This window comes from Equus quagga, chromosome 6 (assembly GCF_021613505.1).
Source record: "Equus quagga isolate Etosha38 chromosome 6, UCLA_HA_Equagga_1.0, whole genome shotgun sequence".
NCBI lineage: Eukaryota > Metazoa > Chordata > Mammalia > Perissodactyla > Equidae > Equus > Equus quagga.
In genome coordinates this window covers 116,051,270-116,075,417 of record NC_060272.1, presented here as the reverse complement: position 1 = coordinate 116,075,417, position 24,148 = coordinate 116,051,270, and the positions used below count along the sequence as shown (strand labels likewise).

At 41.1% G+C, this 24,148-nt stretch overlaps 1 protein-coding gene across 4 annotated transcripts in view; it reads left to right on the top strand.

Moving 5' to 3' along the window:
• Window positions 1-24,148, top strand: part of TTC39B (tetratricopeptide repeat domain 39B) — a 134,299-nt gene that overhangs the window by 10,769 nt on the left and 99,382 nt on the right. For 2 of the 4 annotated variants that reach the window (XM_046665031.1, XM_046665032.1), the window contains exon 2: window positions 19,682-19,716. The exons of the other annotated variants lie outside the window; for them this stretch is intronic. In XM_046665031.1, coding sequence (XP_046520987.1) covers window positions 19,682-19,716 — 35 coding nt within the window. The remainder of the gene's footprint in view (window positions 1-19,681; window positions 19,717-24,148) is intronic. 4 annotated transcript variants of the gene reach the window in all.

Genomic DNA, 24,148 nt, shown 5'->3' with positions numbered 1-24,148 from the left:
ACAATTTAAAACAACATTGCTCAGGCAAAGGAAACCATGAACAAAATGATAAGACAACCCACCAACTGGGAGAAAATCATATATCCAACAAGGGGTTGATTTCCAAAATATATAAAGAACTCATACAACTCAACAACAAGAAAACAGCCTGATCAAAAAATGGGCAGAGGATGTGAACAGAGATTTTTCCAAAGGAGATTTACAGATGGCCAACAGGCACATGAAAAGATGTTTAACATCACTAATTATTAGGGAAATGCAAATCAGAACTATAATGAGATATTACATTACACCTGTTAGAATGGCTATAATTAACAAGAAAAAAATTAACAAATGTTGGAGAGGATATGGAGAAAAGGGAACCCTCATACACTGCTGGGGGGAATGCAAACTGGTGTAGCCACTGTGGAAAACAGTGTGGAGATATCTCAAAAAATTAAAAATAGAACTACCATATGATCCAGCTATCCCGCTACTGGGTATTTATCCAAAGAACATGAAATCAACAATACAAAGAGATTTATGCACCCCTATGTTCATTGTACCGTTATTCACAATAGCCAAGATGTGGAAGCAACCCAAGTGCCAAGTGCCCAATGGCTGAAGAATGGATAAAGAAGATGTGGTATATATATATACAGTAGAACACTATTCAGCCATAAAAAGAGATGAAATCTTGCCATTTGTGACAACATGGATGGACCTTGAGGGTATTATGTTAAGTGAAATAAGCCAGACAAAGACAAATATCATATTATTTCACTCACATGTGGAAGATAAACAAACATCTGGATAAGGAGAACAGGTTAGTAGTTACCAGAGGGGAAGGGGGTTTGGGTGTGGGTGAAATGGGTAAAGGGCACATATCTATGGTGATGGATAAAAACTAGACTATTGGGAGTGAGCAAGATGCAGTCTATACAGAAACTGATAAATAATAATGTACACCTGAAATTACACATTAGAAACCAATATGACCTCAATAAAATAATTAAAAAAATATTTTTTTTGAGGAAGATTAGCCCTGAGCTAACTGCTGCCAATCCTCCTCCTTTTGTTGAGGAAAACTGGCCCTGAGCTAACATCCATGCCCATCTTCCTCTATTTTATATGTGGGACGCCTACCACAGCATGGCTTGATGAGTGGTGCCATGTCCACACCCGGGATCCGAACCGGTGAACCAGTGAACCCCAGGCTGCTAAAGCAGAATGTGTGCACTTAACCGCTGCACCACCGGCCTGGCCCCCCAAAATATTAATAAAACAATATTGCTCAGCCACCATGCCTCACACTTGATTTTCCCTTCCTGTTCCCCTCAATTTACCCTTCTTTGCTCCCACATCTCTGTCATCAGCTAGTCTTGTTGAGTCTACTTCCAAAACATGGCTCCTTCGTGCATATTCTCTCCATCTCCACGGTCCCCCTAGTCCGTGCCACCGTCTTCTCATGCCTGCACCTCTGGGAGAGCATCCTAACTGCTCTGCCGTCTTCCTCTCTGCCTTCTGCAGTCCACCTGCCACTCTGCAGCCCAAGAGCTCCTTTACAAACATTAAGACATGTTACTCCCTTGCTTACAACTTTTAAGTGTCTTTCCATAACATTTTCAGATTTTATTTTTTTTCCTTTTTCTCCCTAAAGCCCCCCGTTACACAGTTGTATATTTTTAATTCTGGGTCCTTCTAGTTGTGGCGTGTGGGATGCCGCCTCAGCATGTCTTGATGAGCGGTGCCATGTCCCTGCCCAGGATCCGAACCGGCAAAACCCTGGGCTGCCGAAGTGGAGTGCGCGAACTTAACCACTTGGCCAAGGGGTCGGCCCCCTAACATTTAGAAGAAAATCCACACTCCTTTCTGTGTTCTCCATAGTCTGGCTTTTGCTTTCTTCCTCCAGCTCATCTCTCCTGTCCTCTCCTCTTCGTTCCTCTGCTGTAGCCACCCTAGCTTCTGTTAGGTTTTTGAACATGCCCAGTTCTTCTCCACTGCGGTATTCTTGCATGGGTGTTTCCCCAGCCTGGCCGACTTCACCAGGCCTTCACGTCATCAGCTCCTTCTCATCTTTCCATCCTCACTTTAAAGATCAGGTTCCAAGTGCAGCTTCCCCCGGTTCCATCTTCAAAGCAGCCTTTCTCTTTTTCTATTACGCATCCTGTTTATTTCCTCTCAGATATGATCACAGTCAGTATTATCCTGTTTGTTTATTTTCTTCGTATCTGTCTCACTCCATCAGGTTTCAGTGCAGGAAGCAGAAACTGCTGTAGGTAGTTTGTCAGAAGAGTTTAAGAAGGGAATGAGGGGCTGAAGGACTGTTTTAGGTGGGGCCTCTCAGAGTGCCCCTCAGTCTCATCCAGAACTGACCCACTAGGGGAGGTGCTCGTATTCTGTGGCTTATGGTTCTAGAACTAAGAGTGCACAGTACTTTGCAGTAGCTGTGATCCAGGTATTGGGAATCTGGAATCGAGAAATTTCTGCTGCCACTGCTTTTTATATGCAGGGAGCTGGAAAATGAACTCTGGACCACTGCTGTTGAAACAGCCTCAGCTTCCTCACCCTTGTTTGACAGCAGAAAAGTTCAGAAAAGGGGCAGGAAAATGACCTCTGCCTTTTGGATCTTGCACAGGTATATCTCAACGGTGCAACCTTGTTTTTACCCAGGGTCAATTCACTCCTCTACGGCTGCAAATCTATAAGGTTCTCAGAAGCTCCTGTCTCTGTGAATTGTACTGAGTTCCTCAAGTTTCTGTTATGACCAACCAAAATTCTGTTACAATTGATTCGTTCTATTGTCTCCAGCTGTTTCTCAGCTTTGTAATTTTGCCAGTGCTTTATTTTCAGATTGGCTGCACATTTTCACCAGTTTTCACTGTAGATAGCTCTCTCTCTCCCTTAATTAAAAAAAAAAAAACTATTTAAAGAGACTGTTAAAGTTTAGAGGTCTATTATTCTGATATAAATCCAACCATCCTTTAGGTCCCCCTCCAAGTATTTAGATCAATGAGTAAACAGCTAAGAATTAATAGTGAAACGTAGCCTCAGGTGGCAGCCAATCAGGCAGACCCTTAATATTCTCATTTGAATAAAGTTTGTTCTGTAATGTACATTGGTCTGTTAAGTATGTAGGTCAGTGGTTGCATACATCAGTTTTCATTAGGGGAATCAGAAAAAGAATTTAATCTTATTGCTAAAGTTTAAATATGCCTTAACCTTGTAAGATTCCTTGGCAAAACAATTCTCGCAATAAGCAAGTTCTAGGTATTAGAATATGCTCAGAGTGGGGTAAATAGGGAGAAATTTAAAAGTTGCCTTGGCCAAATATGGGACAATTTGAGCTTAAAAATAATTAAGGACGGTAATATATTATAGGCCATTTTGAATGCTAGGAGTCCTTGAGTCCAGACTGACGGTAACTAACTCGGTATATAAGTGCGGGTAGGAGGGCTTTTACTTCCAGTAGGATGCCAAAGGTGCACTGGTGAAAGCAGAGGGAGTCTTGGAGCTGGAAAATCAGTTTTGAGCTCTCACAGTCAAGATCGAGTCAGGCGGCTCTCATCATAGTGCTGAATCCAGGGCAAATTTGGGTGAGGAGCATATTTACCTGGTCTTATACTGTCTCACCACAGACTCCTTATTAATTGTAAGACTGTGCAGTGGAGAAATCAGACCAGACCTTAGCCAGGTGATCAAAGTTAATATCACCAGTGGGGCCAGATGAATATCTGTGCCTCCAGATATAAATGACCTGACAAGGACACCATGTCCCTTCTGTAGTAGTCTAACCTGAATCAATCACGAGGAAACATCTGAGAAAGTTTATTTTTATTTATTTATTTTTGAGGAAGATTAGCCCTGAGCTAACATCTGCTGCCAATCCTCCTCTTTTTGCTGAGGAAGACTGGCCTTGAGCTAACATCCATGACCATCTTCCTCTACCTTATACGTGGAACACCTACCACAGCATGGCTTGCCAAATGGTGCCGTGTCCGCACCTGGGATCCAAACCCGCAAACCCCGGGCCGCCGAAGTGGAACGTGCGCACTTAACCGCTGTGCCACCGGTCCGGCCCCTCAGAGAAACTTTAAATGAAGATTCTATTTAGAAGGAGGGGAGAGCTGTATTCTCCAAAAACGTCAGCGTCATAAAAGACAAAGGCGGTGAGCATGTTCCAGATGAAAGGAAATAAAGAAGACGTGATAACTGAATGCTAGAATGGACCTGAGACTACTCCTGTACTGTAGAGGGGAAATGCTATAAAGGAAAATTGTTGGGTCAGTTGACAAAATTGGAATATGGAGAGTAGTTAAAAGTAGTTAAATTTACTGAGGTGGATAACTGCGCTCTGGTTATGTAAGAGAATATCCTTATTTTTAGGAAATACACACTGAAGTGTTTAGAGGTAAAGGGCTAGATTATGTGTAACTTACTCTCAAATGGCTCAGAAAATAAAATCTTAGCTAGGTAACTAGATAGAGAAGATGAGATTGGGAAGTGAGGAGGGAGAGGAAGGAGCGGATTATAAAGCAAATGGGGCAAAATATTAACAATAGATGAATCTGGATAAATGGCACACAAGTATTCTTTTTACTCTCCTAATTCTGGCAACTTCTCTGTAAGTTTGAAATTATTTCTAAATAATTTCTAAAATTTCAAAAAAGTTATCCAGGGATTGGAAGTGCTGTTCACTTATAGTACTGGGCAGGAAAGGATCTGGGTCATAAAACAAATTTAGTTGAAATGTCATGTTACTTTACTGTCTTGAGTTTTTCTCTAGGTATATTGGATCTGCTTATCTCAAAGTTATGTTTTAACCTTTTTTTTATTGTTCAAGTTGTTCATTATTTTTTACATTGCACAAATAATACATAAAAGCATTTGAAAGAAAATTTTTTTTTAACTTTTTTTTTTGAGGAAGATTAGCCCTGAGCTAAATACTGCCAATCCTCCTCTTTTTGCTGAGGAAGACTTGCCCTGAACTAACATCCATGCCCATCTTCCTCTACTTTCCATGTGGGACGTCTACCACAGCATGGCTTTTTGCCAAGCAGTGCCATGTCGGCACCCAGGATCCAAACCGGCGAACCTTGGGCCGCCGAGAAGTGGAACATGCGAATTTAACCACTGTGCCGGCCCCCATAAAAGCATTCTTGTTGTAGAAGATTTAAATCATTCAGAAGCTAGAATATGATCTTTCCCTTTGCTATTTCCTCCTTCCCCTCCTCAGAAGAAATCAGGATTGAGTTTTTATAAACGTAAGTGGGTTCTTAGACCATACACCTTTCCCAGGACAAGGCTTTTTGTTTAATATTTCTTAGAGATATTTTCCACTATTTGCTTTATTCTTTATATAATGACTGAAGAAAATTGGGTAATATAATTGTGCCATAATTTATTTAACTACTTCCCTATAGAAGATCATTTGGGGAATTTCTGATTTTTTCCAGTACAATATGTACCATACTACATGACCCTTGTGCACGTGTATGAATATTTTAGTAGTATGGAATATTTTAATATTATGGATATTATTCTTTTGGTCTGGTAAAGGTGCCTTAAATATTTTCTCCTAGCTATTTGCTTAGCTTGGAAGTTTAAAAATTTCCTGTAGCCAAATCTTTTACTCTTTCTTTATGGCTTCTGGGTTTTGTGCTTTACTTAGAAAGATTGTCTCTGTTTCAAGATTATATAAAAAAAATTCTCCATACATTCATCTCTTGTTTTTATGTATATCTCTTTAATCTATCTGGAAATTTGTATATGAGTTTAATTTCATTTTTGTCCCAAAAGACAACCAGTTTCCTCAGCATCATTTATTAAATAATTCGTTATTTTTCCTCCAATTGAAAATTTTAACTGAATCATAAAATAAATTCCTATGTGTGTAAGCATCTGTGTTTGCATTCTTTATTATCTTCTCTCTCTCTCTCTCTATATGTTCTTGTGTCAATTCCACAGGTTTAAGTGGCAGGAAAAATCCTGTGAAATGCTTTCCTTTCAGGTAACCTTGGAACTCCTCCTGTGGTTCCATGGCATGCGGAATAGGAGCTCAGGCTGCAAAGGCAGATAGGCCTGTGTGTAAACCATTTATTAGCTCCCGGATGATAGTTGCACCTATTTTAGAGAAACGCTGTCTGGTTTATATGAGACCATATATTAAAATGCAAAGCATAATGCTTGGTGCATAAATGTGCTAAAAAATATTTTACGTATCCCCATAGTGACAGAGAGCTGACGTGTTCAGTAACAGTTTTATAGCTTATTAATCATCATGACCTTTACATCGACTTAAGAAACTAGTGTGTACACACACACGTGAACAAAATTTCCGTCTACAGTGACTCTTGAGGTATAACTAAATGCATTTGTATGTTCCTGGATCCACTCATTTGTTTCTTTATTCCTTCCTTCAAGTGGGATTTCTGGCGCAGCTGCCGTGTGTAGGCACTGTGCCTGCTTCTCAGAGGATGTGCCTCATGGAACCTGCGTCCCGGAGGGAAGACAGCCAGCAAACAAATAACCACATGCCTAATTTTGCCATTAAGATAGATGGTGTGAAGAGAAGTTAGACTGTCTCTGTAGCTCTGGTTCAGTTTGATGAAGTTCATTTTGTAAAGTAGCTCAGTTTGTTGAATTTACAAGATTTGTTTCTCAAAAAACAGTTTAAAAGGTTTTAATGAGAATGAATATAGATCACTGATTGTGAAGTTGGACTTTGTGGGTTCAAATCCAGATTCTGTCACTTAGATGCTTTGTGACCTTGGGCAAGTTACTTAATCCTCTGTGTCCCAGTTTCATCCTTGGTAAACTGGGGATAATACTAAGCCACTTCAGAGGGTTGTTATGAAGAGCAAGTGAGTTCATATTTGTAAAAGTGTGTAGAACAGTGCTTGGCACGTAAAGAGTATCGTAGAGTGTTAGCCATTGTGATATCATTAGCATCCACATTTTTAACACTTAGTGTGGAAATTTTTTGTATTTACTTTTTCCCAAATTCTTTTAAAAACCAGCTTTATCGAGGTATAATTTGCATGCAATAAAATGCATCCATGTTAAGTGTACAGATTATTTCATAAATGTATCCACCCATTTATTTTTTTTCTGCTTTTTCTCCCCAAATCCCCCCAGTACATAGTTGCATATTTTAGTTGTGAGTCCTTCTAATTGTGGCACGTGGGACACCATCTCAGCATCGCCTGATGCCATGTCCGTGCCCAGGATCCGAACCAGGGAAACCCTGGGCTGCCGAAGCATAGCGCGCAACTTAGCCACTGAGCCACAGGGCCGGCCCTTATCCTCCCGTTTAACCACCACTATAATCAAGATATCGAACATTTGCATCGACCCCAATGCATCAGTTCCCTGGGGCTCCTCTGCAGTTATTTTAAATTCTTTTTAATTCATTAGTTTTACCAGAATTTTAGTATTTGTCTTTTACATGTTTAGAATTTTAAATTCTTAAAAGAATTTTTTTTGATGTATAATGTATATTAAATTCCAGATTCTAATTATATGATCTATTATACTAATCTCTTCTGGAAGCATCTCCTTTCTGCTGGTTTTGAATAAGTTTCCATATTTAACTGATTCTTGTTAGAAACTAAAATGTCAGCATTTCCTTTATGATGGAATTGATTCAGTTAATTGGTTTTACAGTATAAAGTTTGTCTACCGAACACAAATGTGTAGGTAGGCATTTAGCTTCTTGATGAAAATTTCTTGCTGTTGAGAGGGGAATGTTGGTGGGATGGGAAGAGAATTTAGTCTCAACAGCAATGAATATCTCGAAGTCTTAGTCTTTTCTCTCTTAGACTGCTCCAGAAGAACAGGTTACAGTTCTCAGGGGCTCTGCTTTGCTGGCACCTGTTTCTCATGAGGGTAAATACTCTGGGAGGGAAAGTACTGTCTGAGTGGTCCAATATTTGGACATAGGAATTTTCTTTGCAGTAATAATAATGAAAGCAATAATTTAATGAGAGTTGACATTATCAGTACTTACTGTGGACCAGACACCATGCTAAACCCCACAGACATCTCATTTAATTCTTTCAACCCATAAGTTTATTTGTGTTATTCACATTTTACAAGGATGAATATGAATCTTAGCGAAGCTAAGTAACTTGCTCAAGGCCACATGCAGTTAATAAGTGAGGGAGCTGTTGGTGGGACTCTACAGCCTATGTTCTTAGCATTATTTCCCCCTCGAATTGAAGGCTTGAAGGCTGTAGGGGTTTTTTTTTTGGTAAGTAGTTCTTACAATTTTTTAGATTTTTTATATCTGTTTCTCATTCTATCCTCAAAACAGCCAATGGGATTAGAGAAGGAAGTTTTATCCATTTGTGCAAAAGGAGGCAAACCTTTTCTGTAAAAGGCCAGAGAGTAAATATTTTTGGCTTTGTAGATCATGTGGTCTCACTTGCGACTCCTTAGCTCTGTGGTTGTAACAGGAAAACAACCATAGACATTATGTTAATAACTGAATGAGCAGGCAGTGTTCCAATAAAACTTTATTTACAAAAACAGGCAGCAGGCTGGAGTTAGCGCATTGGTTGTAGTTTGCTGACCTCTGTGGTGGTGGCCTGATCTATCTGGCGACACCAGATATGTAAGCCAGGGGGAAGCAGAACCAGAGTTCTTACCGCCAGTCTGTCTACTACCCAACCTTCTGCAGGCTGCAGCACATGCAATTCAAGTCCTCATAATAATAGTGATAATAACTAAGGTTTGGTACTGGATGCTTTGTTCTTTGTGCTTTTCACATGTGTCATTTATTCTTGGACAACCCAGTGAGATGGGAAACTGAGGCACAAAGAAGGAAAGTAGCTTGCCTTAGGTCACAAAGTGAGTGAGTGGTGAAACTGGGATTAGAACCCACAGGAGCTCAAGCCCTCTTACCTCATCTTTCCCGAATTTTGGGCTTTCTCAGTTTGTGGTCACCTTGGACGCTTTACTCTTTGGGAATTGCCTCTTCCGAGCACGATATTAAGTGACAAGATTCTGTGGTCTCTTTTTTTTTTTGAGGAAGATTATAGCCCTGAGCTAACATCTGCTGCCAATCCTCCTCTTCTTGCTGAGGAAGACTGGCCCTGAGCTAACATCCATGCCCATCTTCCTCTTGTTTATATGTGGGACACCTGTCACAGCATGGCTTGACAAGCAGTGTGTAGGTCCATACCCAGGATTCCAACTGGCAAACCCTGGGCCACTGAAGTGCAGTGCGTGAACTTAACTGCTGCGCCATCTGGCTGGCCCCTGTGGTCTCTTTTTAAGACGTTGACTTTGGAGCAGAACTACCAAAGGAAATGTTAACTCTGCCATTTTTCTGGTATAGCTAGGAAGTTTGAGGGTTGAGCAAGATGATGCAGGAGATTTCGTTTATCTTTCTTTCTTTTTGCTGAGGAAAATTCACCCTGAGCTATCATCTGTGCCACCTTCTTCTGTTTTGTATGTGGGTTGCTGCCACATGTGACCACCAATGAGTAGTGTAGGTTCGTGCCCGGGAATCGAACCCGGGCTGCTGAAGCGGAGCGCACTGAACTTGACCATTAGGCCACAGGGCCGGCCCCATCTCTTTTTGCTTATCCTTAGGCTGCAATGGAGACTTTCAGCCGTAGAAGCACTTTAACAACAACAAAAGAGATTACTTATTAGTGTCTGCCGTGTCAGCACTGTGCTAGGTGCATTAAATACATTATCTCAGTTCAACCTCACAGCAATGCTGTAAATTAAGTGGCATTCTTCCCACTGCACAGATGGAAAAACTGCTCAGCTATGGGATGTTGGATAAGTTAATTAAATTTCCATGAGTCTTAGTTTCCTCATTTGGATATAATAATAGTCCTGTCTCATGGGGTCTTTACGAAGATTAAATGAGTTAATGCTTGATAAGGATTTAGAGCAGTGCTTCGCACTTAGTGGTGTTACCTGTTATTTATTATTATTATCAGACCATAGTCATAGTAGTAATAATAGAGATGAAATGCTTACTCTTTTTTTTTTTTTTTTGCTGAGAAAGATTCGCCCTGAGCTAACGTCTGTTGCTAATCTTCCTCGTTTTGCTTGAGGAAGCTTGTCACCGAGCTAACATCTATGCCAATCTTCCTCTGTTTTGTATGTGGGACACCTTGATGAGCAGTGTGTAGGTTCGCACCCGGGATCCGAACCCGCCATCCCCGGGCTGCCGAAGCAGAACACATGAACTTAACCACTGCCCTACTGGGCCGGCCCTGAAAAGGTCACTTTTTATGATTGTTTATGAATTAGAAATAAGCATGTGAGTGTCCAACCTAGTGCCTGGGTGTTAAATGGAATTTGCGATTATTTACTCCTGGGAAGATCCTATAAACTCTGTTCATTTTAATTTTAAAAACACCTCCACTAGTGATGGTTTCCAAATTAAACAGTTAAAACTCAGTCTCTTGGTTCTATTTGTTTGTTTTGTGTAAAATTACTCCCCTGCAAAAATGGAATGCCCTAGCCATTCCTCTGTTTACTGTAGATTAGGTAGGGTTGGCACTTGAGATACTTGACATATAAGTCATTGCCAAGGTTCATATTACAACCATAAAAATAGTAGCTGAGGCATAGGTACAGGAGAGTAAAATAGTTTACTCGTTTATGTTAAGCAAATGCAACAATACACCATTGTAAAAGACTTCTATTTTGCATATTCAGTCTTTGTTACACACCATCCATCACTGTACACAGTTTTTGCTTGTATATGCCCATTCCTCTATGAGGTTATATCCAAAACCATGTGTACTCTATTGTGATGGCAATTGAAAGCATTTGTTCAATGGTAATTTTTATTATTCCTTATTTTCCTTTTAAGTACTGACCTTAGAACTTAACCACGGCCTTCAGCTGCAACTCAACTCTATGTTTATAATGAAATGCAGAAAGGGAGATTTTTTTCCCCCTTTGTAAAGTTAGCAGTCCTTTTTTTCAAACACTCATCTGTGTGTTAGTAGAAACTAAAGCAATGATGCTGTTCAATTCAGTTGTTATTTTTTGTGAGAGTGACATCTGGTGGTTCCTTTTGAATTCTCCTGGTTTCTCTGTGCTTGGCTAGAAGTTGTTAGAAATTCCAAAGAATCATTGTGTGAACTGCTTGTCTTGGTACCTACACTAGCCAGCTATCCAGGATTAAGTTAGGACCACTGGTATGGCTTTGAGAAGTCTGGCACTCTATTTAGTACAGTCCCTCTGAATACCAGCCTTCCCTGAGAGGTGTCTGATGGACAAACAGCTGACTTCTTGCAGAGGATTTCTGTTTATTGCAGAGAATTTAGAAGTTTGAGTAAGGGATGGTATCTATGCCAACTTCTCTGCTTTACTTGTGAGGAGGCTGGAGCTCTGACAGGTTGAGTATATTGGCCAAGGTCACACTGTGTTGGCCAAGGTCAGTCTGCTTCCCAGTGAGCTGAGGTCCTGGGCTCTGTGCCCATAAATTATGTTTATCACGCTGGTAACCTACTGAGTAAGAAAGGTCTGGGCATTAAGGGATAGGAGGCGAAGGCATTTTCAGAGGGGAGAAGTAAGGGCAGTTAAAATTTTTGAGTATGGTGTTTGCTATAAATATTTCCACATTCATCTTCTTTTCTCTCTTCCAAAAGAGGGCGCAGAATCTTTGGTGTGAAAAAGAGTTGTAGAGGAAGTACAGTGAAGGATCCCAGCTCTGTCTCCATGAGTCCACTGATTGATCCCATACCTGAGAATTTAGTATCCTGTGGAATTGTATATACTGAGCCTGTTTCAAGTCAGACCTCAAATATGTCACTAGCATCCACACAACAATCCGGGGAGGTGGTTGGAATCCCTATCTACCCATCAGAAAGGAGAGGATTCAGAGGACTAGAACCCGCCCAGGGCCGGGATAGAGCCGAGATTCAGACCCAGACAGGTCTAACTTCCAGGCTGAAATTTATGTTTCCCACTGTCCTGCGTTGGAAACGTACTACATTCCTACTCTCATGTTGGAGTGAATCCTTGAATAAAACCTAACTCACTGACATGTAATAGTTGCTTAGTAAAAATGTGCTCAGTTTATTTATGTGCTCCAAGTAGTTCTTCCTAGTAAAGAGACTGTTTCTCTGTGTCCCCAGTTTTCACTATCAGGTTAGTGATTTTTGGTAAGTACGTCTTTAAAAAGAAGACAGAACTTATACAGGGTAATCTTAAAGCTACTCCTGTGTCGTGAGAGCAGCTGTAGAACTATATTCATGCTTCGCTTGGAGAATGTGTGAAATTATTTTCAATCTCAAGCGGTGAATGTTTAAAGTAAAAATTTCTAAGGCACAAATCTTTTCTTCTGGCAGCTGATTTTTACCGTTTGTATTATTAAAAATGTAAAAACTCTAATTTAAGCTAATGTTTGCAAACCTCCAGTTTTTGAGTAAGTGTATCCAAAAAAACCTGGATTTTACAAAACTTCCAGGCAGATTCAGAAGATGAACTCTGTGTCACGTTCTTTTTTCTTTTCTGTCTGCTCTGTTTGAGAATTGCATTCGTAGTCTGATCTTTTTAAACCTTGGGAAGGTCACGTTTTGTTCACTGCAAGGGTGGGGTGGGGATGGGAGCGTGACTGCCCTCTGGTGGCTGGGCCCCAGTGGCTTCCCTTCCCTTTGAGTGGAGCTCTGAGGGTCAGTTAAGCTTTCGCAGAGAACTTGCCTTGGTGTTAGTCCTTTAACGGGAGGTGTGAGTGATGTTTGCCCCTTCACAGCCGGTAATAGGGCTGCTGAAGCTGAGTTTTACTTTTGGCTTCAAAGGGTTTCAGGGTATTGATGCTCCCTCGTACAATAGGAAATTTAAAAAAATGTAGCATCGCATTTAAGCTGCAGTTGGTGGTCGCCCTCGGGATCCCGTTGAGGAGTTTCAGTGCTCCAGAAGGCCACGGCCCTTCTTTTTTGAGCTTGACAAATAGATTACAGAGAAATGGATGGCAGATGTGAGCAGAATGAAAAATTATTCCTGACAGATGAGCTCAGGGCACATATATTTTTTAAAAAAAAATTCTTTGCCCAATCTTCCTTCTAAAAGTCACTTCACACACCCGTAATAGATGTATATTTTAAATTTGTTAATCCTGATTTCGAGAACTTTCAACCCTTCATTGAAATTATAGTGGGGAATGATGTTATTTAAGTTTACATATTCCTAATATGATTCTTTAACTAGCAGTGTGCCTTTTCCTTTTTTTTAAAAGATTTTATTTATTTTTATTTTTTATTTTTTTTCCTTTTTCTCCCCAAAGCCCCCCAGTACATAGTTGTATAGTCTTCGTTGTGGGTCCTTCTAGTTGTGGCATGTGGGACACTGCCTCAGCGTGGCTTGATGAGCAGTGCCATGTCCGCGCCCAGGATTCGAACCAACGAAACACTGGGCCGCCTGCAGCGGAGCGCGCGAACTCAACCACTCGGCCATGGGGTCAGCCCCCTGCCTTCTCCTTTTATGTGTGAAAAGATTTGCATCCAGTATTTGAGGAATCCTCCTGGTGTGTCTCTAGGATAATGATAAAGTGTGACAACCAGTGTCAGTCTGGTTTCCCATTTTGATCATCTAGATTCACCAGGGGTGAATGTCATGCAGTGGAGTGTGTGCAATCCTTAGGACCCAGTGCCCATGGCTCTTACTCCCTGCCCTAGTCCCAGGGGAGGTTGGGGCATCCTCTTGATGTCTCATCTTCCTGGGAATGGTCCAGATGTGCCCCAGAGCCAGGCTTAGAATCTCTGACTTGTCAGAGTTCTCAGCAGCTCTGGGATTCTTTGAGTCCATGGTACCAAACATGCAGCTTCCTTGGTCAATAGAATGGAATGTTGGGTGAGAGCTCCAGGTAGGAGGGTCTGCTGCTACGGGGTTGGGGGGTAGTTCTCATTGATGAGGAAGGTGTCTCCAGAGCCCCGTCAAACCTTCTTATCCCTTCCTAAAGAACAACAGTTAAATGAGAACATGGTGGTGTCAGCTCACAGACCCGTGAAGTCATCCATATGAGAGAGGGGAAAATGGAGGAAGAGGCAGAGGAGGAGGAGGAGGAGGAAGAAGAGGTAAGAGGAGAGAGGAAGAGGTCCTGGAGGAGAGGTTCGACTTTTTGGGTTTCACTACCTAGTTTGAATTTTAACCATGTTCCTTCCTACTTCCTCTTCCTTCTTGGAGTAACACTTCCCACATATTCCTTTTCACACCTCAAAGTAAATAAAAATTCCAGTGGAGAAGCCTGAAAAGTCTGTTAATCTATTTGGTCTCTTTGGAAATTAATACAGAGTACTTAAATTACTGCTGTTAATAGCATATCTGTTATCTTTATTCTTTGCCTCTCCCCACTAGGGATAAAAAGAATATGTACCTTCCCATCATTAGTATCGTCATTATTTAAGATTCTTAAATAGATATTGATTAAGGACCTGCTGTCACTTAAATGTACTTGTGTGCATTTTTGCTTCTCAGAAGATGGCAAAGTTAACGAATTAAGAGGAAAATTGTTTAGAAAAGTCTTCGTTGTTGATGCAGCACCCCCATCCCCTTTCCTTACTTCCCGTCCTTTTCCATGACCAGGGTCCCCCATCCATCTGGGGGCAGGGGGGTTCTGGCCCCCCCACCCAGCAGCGAGCAGGCCCTGGGGTGCTAGCCTTGCATCCAGAAGGTCCTCCAGGGAATTCACCTAACAGGGCTAGCCTGTTTGCTAAACTGCAAAATGAAACCGCTCTAGATAAGGACCTTCCATCTCAAGACAGGGTACTCAGCCAGCCAGGCCGCCAACAATTATTTGCTAAGAGCCTGTGAAGTGCGAAGCACTGTGCTGGGTTATAAAGTGGATTCAAAAGGAGTATGATGGCCCTTGAGTCCAGCCAGGGAGTCAACATAAGCTCTTGAAAAAGGCAGGTACCATTTTGATGCAGAGTATAATTAGGAGCCAGGTGTGGCTCAGTTAAACATTTGTTACACTAGGCCCAGGGGTAGTAGCCCCTTTTGGTTGGCCCAGAGTGGGAACAGGGAGGCAAGTCCAGAGCCTTCAAGAAGGAACTAAACACTGAGGCTTTCCTGTGAGCATGTCGTATTTGTTAGCGGCGTGAGCTTTCCTGTCTTACTTTCCTTAAACTAGAAGGATTCTGGATGCCTCTCTGACTGTATGTGTTTTAACTGGAGTCCACATGGTAAGCCTACCCAGTACTGGGAGGTTTAAGGGAAACCAGCTTCTGGTAATCCCTGGGGAAATGAAAACCAGCACTGGAGAAGCACTGGGAAGTTGGTGGTGAGTATGGAGAAGCATAGAGACCATAGGTAGAGAAATCTCGTTTTACCACACGAAGAATATATGGAGTATACTTAGTGCTCAGTGGGAGGCTGTTGACTAGTAATCTGCTGCAGATCAAGTGCCAAACCTAGGGGTCCTGATGAGACCCCACACAGGAAAGGGGCTCTCTGAGGCACTAGCAGGAAGGGGTGGAATTTGACTGGGGGTCGGGACCTAGAGAGACAGAAGGAAAAGGAAGCAGTTGGTCCCTGGATATATGGTATGTTAGCAGACAGCCTCTTTGACTTCTGGCATTTTATCCCCCAGGTGGAACCCACGTTAATTTTCCCAAGGAGCTGGTACCCAGGGAGAGAGTGTGTTGTCACTATTAATGTCAAAGTGTAATTTCCGAAAATTAGAAATGTGACTGTTATAAAGATATAAAATGAACGCATCAAAGTTTTATTTAACCTATCAATGAAGAAACTAGTGAGATGGTAAACTAATTCAAAGGGTATCTGAGGAACTGAATATTTATAGGCTGAAAAAAAAATAATGTTATATTAAGATTGCTAGGCTATACGTAAAACTGGCTAATGTCCTTTAGGGCAATAAAACTATAATCTTTGAGGTTTTTCTACCATCTAAAAGTCTACCTGTAAAGTTAACATGTAACCTCACAGTGTCTGGGTTCTAATCAGATAGTAAATAGCAAAGTCAAACATAAGTGCCTTCTAGAGAAATAATCCCTAGAAGGGCTTGTTCAGTGATGCTACAGTATGACCTTGAGAGCATATGGTACCCCCTCCACTCCCAGCCTCTCTCTGGTCCTGCCCATCTGCCTTAGTTCCAAGTTTTGGATAGTTTTATTAACATTAGAAAATACTTTGGAGTTAAAGAAATTTGAGATTGAATCCCAGTTGCTTCACTTACCAGCTGTTTAATATTGAGCAGGTAATTACCTGCGACTCGATTTGCTTGCTTCAGATTGGGAAGAGCAAACGAGATAGCTTTTGTGAAGTGCCTGGCACATGATAGGCATGCAATAAATCTTAGCGCATCTTTTTACTTTCCCTTTTTTTAAAATGAAAAAATGTTTGACCTTTTGTCTGGCCTTCATAGACACGTTTTCTTTATTTTCTCTCTTTTTTTGTCTTTCTCCTCTAGTTTATTAGAGTAATATCCTAGAATTCTGGTGGATCTTCTCCATTACTAATGGAGGTATTCTACTCAATTTTATTATTTATCTAAATGGAAAAAAATAGATTTTAACATGTTTTTAATTAAAAAAATTTCCCCTCTACTTTATTGAGATATAATGAATATTTAGCATTGTGTAAATTTAAGTTGTGCAGTGTAATGATTTGATATATGTATATATTGTGAAATGATTACCATAATAAGGTTAGTTAACACATCCATCACCTCACATAGTTACTATTTTTTTTTTTTTTGTGAGGAAGATTCACCCCAAGCTAACATCAGTTGCCATTCCTCTTTTTTTTTTTTTGTTTAAATTTTATTTTATTTTTTTGGCTGATTTTACTGTAGTTTTGTTTTATTTATTTATTTATTTTTAAATTTTTATTTTTTTTGGATGTACATCATATTTCAAATTCTGGATACATTACATCATGTTCACCACCCGAACACTAATTATAGTGCATCCCCTCACATGTGACCCTAATCACCCCTTTTGCCCTCCTCCCTCCCCCCTCCCATTCCTCTTCTTTTTTCTTTGCTTGAGGAAGATTTGCCCTGAGCTAACAACTGTGCCAGTCTTCCTCTATTTTGTGTGTGGGATGCCTCCACGGCATGGCTGATGAGTAGAGTAGGTCCGCACCCAGGATCCAACCCTGCGAACCTGGGCTGCTGAACTGGAGTGCAGAACTTTAACCACTCGGCCACGGGTCTGGCCTCAAATTTTTTTTTTTTTTTTTTTGTGGTGAGAACTTTTAAGATCCACTCTCAGCAACTTTCAAATATACAATGCAGTATTGTTAACTATGGTCACCATGTTATACAGTATGCTTTTTTTTAGAGAATGCTCTGCATATGACAAAATGGAGAGATGTTCTTAAGCGAAGATGATTTCTTACTTGGTATTCTTTAGTTTCTCTTTTTCTGAGGGTGGGGATAGGAGTGTTTCTTGCTTGTAAAAGCCTTGTCTCCTTTTAAGTGGGAATCCGGCCCGGTGAGTATTTCAGTGTCTGCTCTGTGCCCTGCTCTTTGAGGTTTGTGAGGAGGGGGACACGTGCACAGAAGCCTCCAGGAGCGTGCTCTCTACATTCCCCCTTACTTGGGAAAGGTCAGCCCAGGTGGGGTCACAGTGATGCCAGAGGGACTGAGAGCTGGTGTCTGGCACAGGCAACTGGTTATCACAGCCAAATTTGGGTTCCTGGAGAGCAGAGTCTCTCCCCTTTTCCAAACCAACCCCTTGTGTGATAACCTGTGTGTTTGGCATGTGGGACACTGAGCTGTGATTCCAAATGACAAAATCTGTGGTTCCAAGGGCCTCTTCAGACTTTCGCTTTAGAGAAGGGAGTCTTTTTCTAGTTAAGAATGTTCACAGGGGCCAGAGAAGCATCTTTCGACTTTTGGCTTAGGTTCTTGTGCTTCCGGACTAGCTCATTTCTCTTCCAGCAGCTGGTTTCTGAGCTTCTGATTTTGCTCCAGTCACTAATCTCTGGAGAGTGAGGATAAGATGGAATTGCCCTCCACTCTACCTCCCTTACAGAGTGTGGGATTACTGTACTTCAACAAGTTGAGGATCCCAAATTCTAAACTCAGTTCTGCCCCTACTTATAGCTTTGTTTCTTCTTTTTAGTATTTACGCTTTTTTTTTCCTTTCCTTTCATAATGTAGAGTGCAGTATAAACATTGTGCAATATTAATGGTCATGCAAGGGAAAAGTTCTGTAACCCTCTTTCCTCATTTCTGTGTCATAGCTCTAAATGAGGTGATATGGTCAGAGCTTTGAAGTCCAAGCTCCATTCATTCATTCATTCGTTAGGCAACGTGTATTTATTGAGCAACAACTGTGTGCCAAGCCCTGGTGATTTTTCTGTAAACATGGTAAATAAGAACCTGCCTTGATGGAGACAGATTGTAGCCAAGTAAACAAACAAGATGATTAGAGGTTATGATAAATATTGTGAATGAAATAAATCAGATGATGAGAAGCTACATGTAAGCTGCTATTCTTAGTAGTTAACTAGGGTTATTCATGAGAGACAGTCTCTGAGGAGGTGGCTTTCTGAGCTGAAAAGGAGAGGCTGAGAATGTGTCAGCCATGGAAGAGTTGAGCAAAGATATTCTAGGAAAGAGAGAACAATGCAGAGAGGTGTGGGGTGAGTTTGGCTTGTTCAGGGAACAGAAAGGCAGACCTGGGGCTGAAGTGGAGTGAGCACGGGGGTCTCTGGGCGGAGAGGCGGTCAGAGAATGGCGGGGCCATTTAGGGCTCTGTGGATCATGGGAAGGAGTTTGGGTTTATTCTGAGTGCAATGGAAAGCTCTTGGAGAGGTCTAGAGCAGTGGAGTGGTGTGAGCTTATTAAAAGAAGAGAAAGAAAAGAAAAGAATAGCCATAGCTGTTGTGGGAAGAACTGAATGGAGGGTGTCAAGCATGGGAGCAGGGAGACCGGTGAGTGAGGTCCTTGTTCTTGGGCGGTGGTGATGGTGGTAGGGATGGAGAGAGAGGACACTTTGAAGGTTCAGCTAGGTTATGGGGGGGTCCCAAATACCTGGATGAGGAGCTTATATTTGACTTTTATAGCTATGAGGGAGCTTTGTGTATGTGTGAGTTTGTGAGTGAGTGTGTGTAAGATTGTAAGTTTATATGTGACACTGTGAGTGTGTGAGTCTGTGTATAAGTGTGGGGTGCGTGTGTGGATTTATGAGTGCATATGAGTGTGTGTGTGTGTTGGGGGGTGTTTCTCCTGTTGTAGCTTTTCACCAGGCCAGTGGCGTGAAGGAAAAGGCTGTTCTGTGTGGTACAGATTGAAAGGATGGTGGCAGGAAGACTAGTAGGAGCGTAGTGAAGTGGATGTGAAGTAAGGACCCAGAGGATACTAACTTGGCTAGCTGTGGAGAAAGAGAAGACTAAATTGGGCAAGTCCCGTTATTTGTTTGTTTTATCCTATATCTGGGATGAATGAGACTGGGTAATGAAGGATAACTCCATTAAAGAAGTCACGCTCTCTTCAGATTAGCCCGGTCTGATCGCTAGCTGAATACTTCACTAGTCTTAATTATTAAAAAAATAAATGAAGCCTCACTTAAATTCATTAAGGTTGGTTTCTTTGAAAGGCATTCCATTAGTGAGTGTTAAGAGGAATGATCCTACTGCATCCTACCAAAATCCTGCCCCCTCTGCCCCGGCACACACACACACACACTCAGTTTCTCTTTTACCTTTAGAGTTCTTGGTTCTTGAGAAACTCATTGTATTTTTTGTTCCCCTCCAGGACATCTTTGAAGATGCCTTGGAAACCATCTCTATGTAAGTAGTAACATAATAAAAAAAAGTTTGTAGTAAAGAAAAATTGATAATTCTCTTATATAAAATGTAAATATTTCATTTCATTTTTTTCAGAGTAGTGACTTCTGTCAGAGAAAGTCACTTCTCTGTAAGTTAAGAGTTCGGATGTGATTATGCTTAAGAAAAGATCTATGTAAAGTTACTATCAAATATAGTTTTGAGTGTTATTTCTTCTAACATTCATTAAACTAAAACAATTTTTTTTCCATCAAGTTAAATTTATGTGTTTATTGCTAACCCTTTTACAGCTTGTCCTTATGTATTTACATAGTTAGCCTCATATTGTAGATTTTTGCTTTTGGTTTGTGCTTAACTTTGTTGTAAGCATTTTTTATAAGCCTACATAGTTTTCATAATGATTCTAAATGACGTCATGTTAGATCAAGTGGAACACCACAACTTATTTATCATTTCTCCATTGTTAGATATTTAGGTTGTTACTGATTTAAAAATTTAAAAATAAGTAATGAATATTTTCACGTATATAGTTTCGTCCTATTTTTTAATTATCTCCAAATGTTAACTTCACAGAAAAGGATTACTTGATTAAAAGGGATGAATTATTATTTTTTTGCTGAGGAAGATTCTCCCTACCTAACAACTGTGTCAATCTTGCTCTTTTTTGTATGTGGGTTGCCACCGCAGCATGGCCGCTGATGAGTGGTGTGGGTCATTGCCTGGGAACTGAAACTGGGCCACCAAAGCTGAGTGCGCCAAACTTAACTACTAGGTCACAGCACCAGCCCTAAAAGGGATGAATATTTTTATCACTCTTTATATGATACATCTCAAAGTCGCCTTTCTGTATTAGTCAGCTCTGGCCACCATAGCAAAATACCATACACTGGGGGGCTTAAACAACCGAAATTTATTTTCCCACAGCTCTGGAGGCTGGAAGTCTGAACTCAGGGTGCCAGCAGGGTCAGGTTCTGGTGAGAGCTCTCTTCCTGGCTTGCAGACAGCTGCTTTCTCCTTGTGTCTTCACATGGCAGGCAGACAGGGAGAGAGCAAGCTCTCCGGTGTCTTATAAAGGCACAGATCCCATCATGAGGGTCCCACTCTCAGGATTTCATCTAAACTTAATTATCTCCCAAAGGCCTAATCTCCAGATACCATCACACTGTGGGTTACAGCTTTAACATGTGAATTTGCGGGGGGACACAGTTTAGTCCGTGTCACCCAAAAGAATTTTATCAGTTCATTCGGCTGCCGAGACCATATCAGTGAAGTGGTTTATGATGTAGCATCACCTTCACTGGGTATTACTTGAAACAGTTTTGCTACTTAAATAATACCTAATTGTTTTAGTTTTTAAAAATTTTCTTTATTATCATTGTTTAGTACATTGCATTTCCTTTTGTATGAGTTCTAGTCTTCTTTTGCCTGTTTAACTTCTTTCTTAATGTTTCTCTTACATGCTGAGTGTTAAAATAGAAACACACTTTAATCTTTTGTCATATTTGCTACAGATATTTCCCCCTAATTGCTATTTTTCTTTATGTTAGAGTTACAAATTTTATATTGTCCAAAAGTTTTAATGTTCATGTTGTTGAATGTTTATTTTTTTTTTTAAAAAAACTTAATTGTGATTAGGATTAAAAAAAATAACCTTTTTATTTTGGAACAGTTTCAGATTTGCAGAATTGTTGTGAAGATAGTAGAGCGACTTCTTGTGTACCTCACACCAGTTTTCCCTATTGTTAATTTCTCATCTTAGCATGGTACATTTGTCGTAATTAATAATCTATTACGGAATCCTTATTATTAACTAAAGTTCCTATTTTATTCAGATTTCTTTAGTTTTTACCTAACGTCCTTCTTCTGTCCCAGGATCTCATTCAGGCCCCCACATCACCCTTAGTCATCATATCTCCTAAGGCTCCTCTTGGTTGTGACCGTTTCTGAGACTTTCCTTGTTTTTATGACGTTGACAGTTTTGAGCAGTACTGGTCAGTTATTTTGTGGATTGTCCCTTAGTTGGGATTTGTCTTTTTTTCTCATAGTTAGACTGAGGTCACGTGTTTTTGGGAGGAAGATCAGAGACATAAAACATCATTCTCATCACGTTATATGAAAGATACATGTTATCCACGTGGCTTACTACTGTTGATGTTAAACTTGGTCCCCTGGCTTGAGGTCAGGTTTCTCCACTGTGAAGTTACTCTTTTTTCCCCTTCTCTTTTCATCCTGTACTCTTTAGAAGATAATCTGTTCGTGTGATTAAAAAAAAAAAAAGGTACTTCCCTGGTGAGTGTGTTATCCGCCATCCAGAAATCTTAGGATTTTCCAGCCCTGCTCCTGCTATTCCACTCTTGCTGTCAAGCACTGAACTTGGGCTGTAATGGGAGATGGCAGTCCAGGAGGAGGAAGAGGATCAGGCTGTGGGGCTGGTAACTGGAGTTCAGCAGTGGAGGCACTGCTGTTCCCAGTGGGAAGCTGGAGCAGCAGACACACCAGAAAGGGGTTCAGGTCTCACAGATGGAAACAGGTCAGACTGACATAATTGAGGTGACCAGTGGGCGGCACACATCATCCCTTGTGTTTCTCTGAGCTGTCACTGGCTGCATTAGACTGGCAGTGGCTTTACCTTTGGGTCTGAAAGGCACTGTCAGCGATTTCTAACATCTAGTAGTTTTTAACAATTAAATCATAGGTCGACAAACCAGCCAACCCTGAACTTGACTTCCGGTTTCCGGTTTCACATGTGGGGAGCTTGGAAGTCACCACTCGGTCCTAACGACAAGGAAAGAGCTGAACAAACTGAAAAAAAATCCATAACTCATTTTGGATCCATAAGGAAGGGGAGGGCAAAACGCTGCCCGCAATATTGGAGACGTAGATACAGGGAGTCATGACCTAGCAGAGCAGGGAGACGAGGAGTGGAAGCCACCGTGGGAACCAGCAGTGAATTGCTGGAGGCTCAGTGTGAACAACTCGGAGAGTTAGAAACTCAGTCGTAGGGAGGACCCTCTCCCCCAGTATTGTGAAATTTATCTCTAGGAGCTCTAGCAGATTCCCACGGTAAATATCAGAGAAAGATTCCCTTGAGCTTCTGGCAGGGAAGAGGAAAAGGGACCATTTTGAAATATACCAGAGTGCTCTGTTCTTAACAAGGCCCGCCGTCAGGGGAAACTAGTTAACCACTGCCTAACTTGCTGGGTTATTATCAGAGTCTAACTCACCTGGGGAAGGGAAATACCCAACTCCAGCCCACTCTAGCCATCCTCCTAAGCGGGGAGAAAAAAACTGAGAAGTTGTGAAGTTCTCAGTCCAGAGGCACAGGCTCACTAAAGACTGAGACCGAATCAGAGGACCATACAACGCTTCCCCTCCCCCACACCTCGGCACCAGATTACTACAGCCTGTTTACAACAGTTCCTTTTATCCTCTAGGTCATGTCTGGCTATCAAGAAAAATTACAAAGCATACCAAAAGGCAAAACACACAATTTGGAGAGACAGAGCAAGCATCAAAACAAGACATGGCAGGGATGTTGGAATGATCAGACTGGGGCTTTAAAATAACCATGATTAATATGCCAAGGACTCTAATGCATAAAATTGACAGTGTGCAAGAACAGATGGGCAATGTAAGCAGAAAGATGGAAATCATATGAAAGAACCATAAAGAACAGTTGAACTAAAACACACACACACACACACACACACACACACACACACACCCTTGAACTTAACTGAAGTTAATTTAGATCCCTAGCTCATGGATTTGCTAGCCCACTATTCTAACACCATTTGCTAAGAAGTCTGTGAAGGAAAGAAAATTTATGTCTGATGCCTCCTTTATCAAATAATAAATTCGTTAAAATAATAGCATTCTGCTTCTGGGCTTTCTGGTTTGTTCCTTTGATCTATATGTGTGTATTTGCACAAAAACTACTGTTTGCTCAGCTGTTTTAGATGTTCCCATCTTAGTGTGGCTGGTTCTCAGAACAGCATCTACAAATGACCCCTGTGATGGAGATGTTTTGATTTGTGACTATGAGAAACCCTTGGGGAACCTTTAAAATGTGAAATTCTCGAGGTCCGTGTGTCTTGGTTTCTTTTCTTCTGTTATCAACCGTGTTACAGTTTTTCCATCCTGAAGACAATCGTTCTTCAGCACTACCTCACTTTCTAATTGTCTAGCATTTTCTTTTTCCTTCATTGCCTCATTCAGCCTCTCTTCAGCTGTATTTATCTGCTGTTGCCAGCATTTTCTTTCATCTTCCAATTTTAACTTCCTGTCCTGCTCAGTTTAACAAATCCAAAGGTGTACCTATTCTAGAATTTATCTTACTCTTTTAGGTTTCTGTTTTTTTTTTTTTTTTTTCTTTATCTCCCCAACCCCCAACCCCCCCCCCTAACCCGTACACAGTTGTATATCTTAGTTGCAG